Source organism: Muscardinus avellanarius (genome assembly GCF_963383645.1).
Source record: "Muscardinus avellanarius genome assembly, chromosome: X".
NCBI lineage: Eukaryota > Metazoa > Chordata > Mammalia > Rodentia > Gliridae > Muscardinus > Muscardinus avellanarius.
Genome location: NC_137792.1, coordinates 48,322,138 through 48,328,899, shown reverse-complemented (window position 1 = coordinate 48,328,899; position 6,762 = coordinate 48,322,138). Strand labels below are relative to the sequence as shown.

Genomic DNA, 6,762 nt, shown 5'->3' with positions numbered 1-6,762 from the left:
TTGGACTTATTCTGTTTGTTTTCCTCTAAACCCCCAAATCAGACTGTTATTCTTCATTCCTCTCTCAGTTGGATGCTACCCTGTCATAGCTCATCTCTTCTCCATGGAGCCTGCCACTTTTTGGCCTCCTTTTACCTCCTGCCAAGCAGTAACCTCCTCTTTTCCCATTCCCCACAGCACATCAGTAGTTCTATCCCCTCACCCCAGAACAACCACTAAGTCCCATTCCATTTTTAGATGACTGATACTAGATGAAATTTATTCAGTTTCAATTGACAGCTACTCTTTTCAACACCCCATCCACTAAACACTCAATCTTTCAACAAGACAAAGTGCTTATACATAGCACATCAGGTCCACATAAATTTATATTTTTGAGAAAAACAGCAGCAGTTATGCTGGTAGAAATGTTGGGTTATCAGGGACTCTTAGACTTCTAATACACTGAAAAGTTAACATTGTTTGCACATCTACATTTGCCTCCTCACACTTGGCAATTTTTACCCTAATAGGGCTTTTTCACTAAATCATAGACATAGATATGGAAATCATCATCAAACTTGATGAAATACACGGAGGGCTTGGCTTCCACTTGGTGAATGACCTTGCCTGTCCTTTTGGAGCCATCTTCTTTGGTATATTCCACATGTTTACCTATCAGGTCATCCATGACTCCTCCCGGCTCCCTCTCTGTTGGAGGAGACTCACTAGACTCTGGCATGATATGGAGGTCACCTTCTTTATAATCATCTAGAAGCTGGTACATGTACAAGACAGGATCTTTCTCATAGGTAATATAGAACCAGGCTTTCATGATAGGTGCTTGGGCCAGGACCATCCCCCTCCATTCATCCTTAGAACCGTGCTCGCCCTCAAACATGTGTTCCACGGCTTTGCCAATTATGGTACTTGCAAGATGCATATCTCTGACTTTAGCAAATGACACCTTATCAGGGAGGATTTTAAGCTTTAAAATCCTTTCATCTCTGTGAAGTTCCAGTCCATAGACACAGTCAATTCCATCATATTTCACCAAATAAAGAGAGGGGTTTATAGGCACCTGATCCAAAACAGTTCCTTTCCACTGGGTGATGGGCTCATCACCTTCCTTCCACCCATGAGAAATTCTGCAACCCACGATGTTCCTCTGGGGCTCAGAAGAAGACCTGCCCCTCTGCTTCCTTTGAGAGATCTTTTTCTTCTTCATGTATGAAGATCTGGTGTGGTGACCTACAGGTTCCCTGGTTCGCTGCGTTGCAGCTGTCTTTTTGTGGGGGGTTTTCATACCTGAAAGGGGAGGAGAGAGTCTAGGGAAAATGTTCTATGTAATATAAAGTGAGGGTTCTCTTCTCTCTCTCTCTCTCTCTCTCTCTCTCTCTCTCTCTCTCTCTCTCTCTCTCTCTCCAAATCCCTGTGCACCAAGTATATAGCTGCTCAAGTAATAGTTTTCCACTAGCAATATTAGATATTAAGTCATTCTAACATGCCTCCTTGTAATTCCTTCATTCTAGGTTTGTTTGGCTGCACAGGAGAGCTAGAGAAATGGTGCCTGTTTTGGTGGTTGAGACCCCAGCAAGGAGGAGTGGCTGTTTTATTTCTTGATCCCTGCCCTTATTCTAATCCTGCATGCAAACACAGTCACCATTTCTAACCCAAACCTCATCTCCCCTTTCTATGTACGCAGTTCCCTGTCTCCTGCATGAGTCCTCTGCTATTCATCCCTCCTTCCACGGCTGCGGTCGGGTGCACATTTCTTTTTCATATCTCTTCCTGGATATATCCGTTTTCCCACTGGGCTCCCACCACAAACCTATTTCCCTTTCTAGCCACGTTTGTATACCATCCTGTTATTCTCCAGCCACCAACCACCCCCAAATCAACATTCCCGATTCCCCACATCTCAAATCTTAGCACCCACGTCAATTTCCCTGCCAATTCTCCCCCAACCCCCATCCTCTGTTCACGCAGTCCAGCGCCCACCTCCCCACGGTCCGGGATCCCGGTCCTCAAGAGCCCAAATTGGACACCTCACTGCTGCCTCTGCTGCGGGCCTGTGGTGAATGAAGATCGGCAGACAGCCAGCTGAATGAGTGCTTGCAAGAGCTAGGAGGGAAGATTCTGATGCTAGGAGCTTGTCTGGGAGGGTGGCAGTTGGAGTCCCCAAAGCTGGGCTGGCTCGCCTTCCTCCTCCAGTGTCCGCAGCTGCAGCGACAGCGGCACCTCTGCCTCCTAGGGTTTTACCAGTGGCAGTCACAGTCTCCTCCCTCTTTTCGTAGTGCAGCTTCCTGCCAGAAGGGAGGCCTCCTCTTCCTGCCAAACACAGCGCGACATCCCCTCCCCCAACCCCACACCCCTCTCTGAGCGGGAAAGGCACTGCTGGCCTCTAAGTCCTGCTTCCTTCCTCCCAAAACAGAGCTGGAATCCTCAGATCTGGATCCTCAGATCCTCCCTCACTGCATAAGGTCCCCTCCTCCAGTTCAGGTTACCCAGGCTCCCCACCCCCACTTCCAGTTCCACCCACTCAGAGCTCCTCATTTGTTTCCCATCTTCCAGAAATTCACCCTTTCCCTTACCCCTATCCCCTTCTGGACTTATTCTTTCTATACAAAACATGGCTTTTCTGTCATCTAAAGGGATTTGGAGTAGGATGAGAGAAATTCACTGGTGCTCCTGGCTGTCTGCCACTTGGATCCAATCTGTTAAGTTTTCCTGAATGTTCATTCCTGGTCTCAACATTTTAAGGATACTTTTCCTTTTTTTCCTAATTCTCTGATTGCAGAAGAAGTGTATGCATAATGTGAGAAATGTGCACAATTCAGAAAATTTACCTGAAGAAGATCAACTTGGCCTGCTTCCCATTTCCAGAGCTCAAGTGAAACATTAGCATTCATTATTTCCTATTCTCTTTTTCCTGTGCTCTTAGAAAGCTTGGATCATTTATACAAATTGAGTTGTTAAAATTTTTTGTAAAACAAATTTCAGTTGATATTTTGTAAAATACAGTTGTATATAGCAATATTGGAAGTACTAAATACTCTCTATTCAGAAGTAACATCTTTTATCAAACTTTTAAAGTAGGAATAAAATATTACCAAAATATCTAATTATTTTTTTAATTTTTCATTGGTGCATTGTAATTATACACTATAGTGAAATTTATAGAGATACATTCATATACGCACACAGTATCACTTGATCTGTTTCCCTCCCCACATGTATCCCCTCCCCATATCCTCCCTTCCCATACATAATAGTGAGATTTGTAGTGTTAATTTCATATATGCATAAAACATTATTTTGTATATTCATATATACTGAGGTTCTTTTTCCCTGTTTTCTCTCTAACTTCCAAATATGAGTTTTAGAAAATTGCCCTTGGAACTTGAACGTCCGGAAGGACTTGGTGGGGGGGGCATCCATTTGGGGGGATGCTGATGGATAACTACAGGGTTGGCTGTGTTGCCCTGGGGGAGGCCGACCTTGTGGCAAACATGATTGTGGTAGACTTTCCTGGACAAGAAATGCTGAACCAGCTTGATGTTAAGGGCTCCTCAGAATCTGCTGGTATGGAGTCTTCCATAGAGATGGCATTGCCCACCCTTTTGCCTGAATTTGAGGATTCTCCTGATGAGAGGATGCTTCCTTCAGAGCCAGAAAACCTCTCCAGACTGGAGCAGCAAGATCTTTCTTCAGAGATGTCAAAGATTTCAAACCTAGGGTCTCAAAGCCTGCCCAGAAGAGAGGTAGTAGGACACGAAAAGGTCCCAAAAGGCCCCAATAGTGTAAACTTCCATCATCCTCTCTGGTTCCTGGTCTTTTAGATCAATCCAACACTCTGTCCACCCCCATGCCTAAGAAACAAAGTCAAAAGTCCAAGGGAGACCTGCTCCTGCTGAAGTTGTCAAAAGGCCTAGATCAGCCAGAGTCTCCACCTCCATAGAGGCCCCCTGAGGATTTTGAGACCCCTCCTGGGGAACAATCCTGCCAAAGGGCTGCCCAAGTGGCACTTCTGTATCTTCAGGAACTGGCTGAAGAGCTCTTTTAAGCCCTTCCTGATCCAGTGTCTGGTCCTAAGAGCCCCAAGGTGAGCAGCCCCACCAAACCGAAGAGGAGCAAGCAGCAGGCGGCCTGTCAAGGTGGAGAAGAAAATGCTGCTGCACAGGACGAAGACTTTGTTCTCCAAGTTGAGGCTGAAAATAAGGAAGAAAGTGAGATCCCAAGTGAGAACTCATCAGAACCTGAGCCTGGAGCACCTCATGAGGACCCACTGTAGGGAAGCAGAAGCCATACTGCCAGGGTTTGGCTCCCAATGGCTTACCCATTTACATCATGGCTCCTGTTTAGAAGTGCCTTCATCTCACCAAGGACCTCCGAGAACAGAAGCATTCATTCTGGGAGTTTGCTGAATGGATTCCTTTAGCCTGGATGTGGCAGTTATTATCTGAATTTGAGGCAGTGTCCTACCTGCCCCACTGTTTTCTGTACAACATGAAGAGCTTACTGAGGATGGCATACTTATCAAATAAACAGATTTAGCTCAATCACAGCACACCCAGAGTGCTGGGATGTGTCCTTCTTCACGGGAAGAACACTCTGAGCTCTGGACTGGTGCCCAGTGCCGGAAGGATCAGGAGCGTTGCAGTATGTGGCCCTTTTCTCCAGTTATGACATGAATGAGACATACCCACTGAGCCAGTTTCACTCAGGACCTGGGCTGCTGCAGCTCTGGAGCCTTGGGACCTGGCAGCAGGAAAGCTGTCCTGGCACAGGATTGCTTGTGACAATAGCTGTATCTGAAACCTCAAGTTCTGCACCAGTGGAGCATGGGAACTTCCAGGCACCCTTCAGAAGGATCCTCTCCTGCCCCAATTGTGTCTCTTGGCTCTTGCATGCTCAGATGGGCAGGTGCTGCTGTTCATTCTGCCGCATCCTGAGGCCCTGCTGGCTCAACAACCCCCAGATAGGATGAAGCCTGCCATCTATAAGGTACAATATGTGGCGACCCTTCAGGTGGGATCCATGCAAACTTCAGACCCCTCTGAGTGTGGTCAGTGACTTAGCCTGGCCTGGATGCCTACCAGGTCTCACCATCACCTGGCTGCTGGGTACTATAATGGCATTGTAGTATTCTGGAACCTTCCCACTAACTCATCCCTGCAGTGGATATGACACTCTCTGATGGCTCTTTAAACCTCTAATGCTTCCGTTGTTTCCTGGCCCATGACCAGGCTATGCGTACAAATACAGTGGTACAAAGCTAACAGTCATTTCCTGGTCTCTGTGGGAAGCGACTGGAAAATCAAATTCTGGGATCTTTGATGACCTTATGAACCAATAAACTCTACCAATCACTTCCTGAGTACAGTACTACCCTGGCTGCTCCCCTACAATGGTGTCACTGTGGCTCAGGACAAATGCTATGCCTCTTATGGACTGTGTAGAATTCATTATATTGATGCTGGTTACCTTGGCTTCAAGGCCTACTTCACTGTTCCTTGAAAAGGCACTGTTGCGGGGTCTTTCAGAATCTGACTGGCTTGGGACAATAGCTGCAGGAGATAAATCTGGGGAACTTATTGCAGCTAAACTGCCTGATATGGCCTCAAACCCAATAAACATCAAGAGACCTGCAGAGCAAAAATTCCCTATATATAAAGCAGATCTGATACCATACCAGGATAGTCCTGAAGCTCAAGACCACTCTTCTGCTGTGTCTGTGGTCCCCAATCCTCCCAAGGCTCGAACTTATACTGAAACTGTCAACCATCACTACCTGCTCTTTCAAGACACAGATTTGGGTTCCTTCCACAATCTGCTCTGTATTAGAACCGACGATGCACATGCAGGAGGGAGAAGGATATTCTCAGCTCTACCTGGATAGGCTGCAGCTCAAGGCTATTCATAAAGTATGTTTCAGCACAAACCTGGACTCCTATGGATGGCTGGTATCTGGGAGGCAGTCAGGGCTGGTTCAGAGCCATTTGATCCATGGACTCACCTCCCCACTGGGCCACCATATGCAGATTGAAAGCCGAGCACACTTCAATGCCATGTTTCAACCATCCTCCCCAGCTAAAGGTCTCAGCTTCTCTACAACCAGCCATCACCTTCTGTTCAATCCCTAGACTTAGTCCACACAGGACCCTTTGAATGAAGTCTGCCAAGAACAAATGGCCCCTGTGTACAGAGCTTTAGGAACTGGGGCCTTCCTGGACAGTGATGGTACCAGGATTGGACCTTTAGACCTGCCTCCCCAGGACTCCTTAGATTCCTCTCCTTTCACATATTTCTATGGTCACAGGCCCCTGTGGGGAAGGGGATGCTTTTTCCACAAAGGCTCCTCAGCCTAAAACTATGGCTCACAATAAACATAGGCCTGACCTAGGCTTGGGGATCAAATTGTTCATATTGAAGATGTTGTGAAGTGGGTAATGTACCAGTATTGGGAATGGCCTAGGAAGATTTGAGAAAGCTCTGATTATTAATAGATATATTTCAAAAATAATTGTGTCAAAATGGCGGCAGACCTGGGGAAAGAAAAACTTGGTTTCAGTTTCAACAAGAAAGCAAACAGCTATTGAAACTTAAATTAACCTAGCTAAAAGTAATTAGCAAGTCTATGAGAGAGGGGAACTAGGACTTCCTCATTCTAAAGACAGGTTTACATAATAACTGGATAATCTAGCTAGGATGGGAGGAGGGGTCGACCTTACTGAAAGGAGGCACCTTGCTGGGGAGGAAACTTACAGGGACATTTACTAA

The 6,762-nt window shown here is 46.3% G+C and overlaps 1 protein-coding gene and 1 pseudogene across 2 annotated transcripts; one reads left to right on the top strand and one right to left on the bottom strand.

Moving 5' to 3' along the window:
• Window positions 1-505: 505 nt before the first annotated feature.
• On the bottom strand, window positions 506-1,285 carry LOC308278883 (spindlin-2; the record flags this gene model as incomplete). Its single annotated transcript, XM_080718880.1, has 1 exon — window positions 506-1,285. The coding sequence occupies one exon, from the start codon at window positions 1,283-1,285 to the stop codon at window positions 506-508; it is 780 nt and encodes a 259-aa protein (XP_080575006.1).
• Window positions 1,286-3,434: 2,149 nt separating this feature from the next.
• On the top strand, window positions 3,435-6,125 carry LOC308278635 (general transcription factor 3C polypeptide 2-like; annotated as a pseudogene). Its single transcript has one exon. The product of its transcript is annotated as a general transcription factor 3C polypeptide 2-like (transcript).
• Window positions 6,126-6,762: the final 637 nt, after the last annotated feature.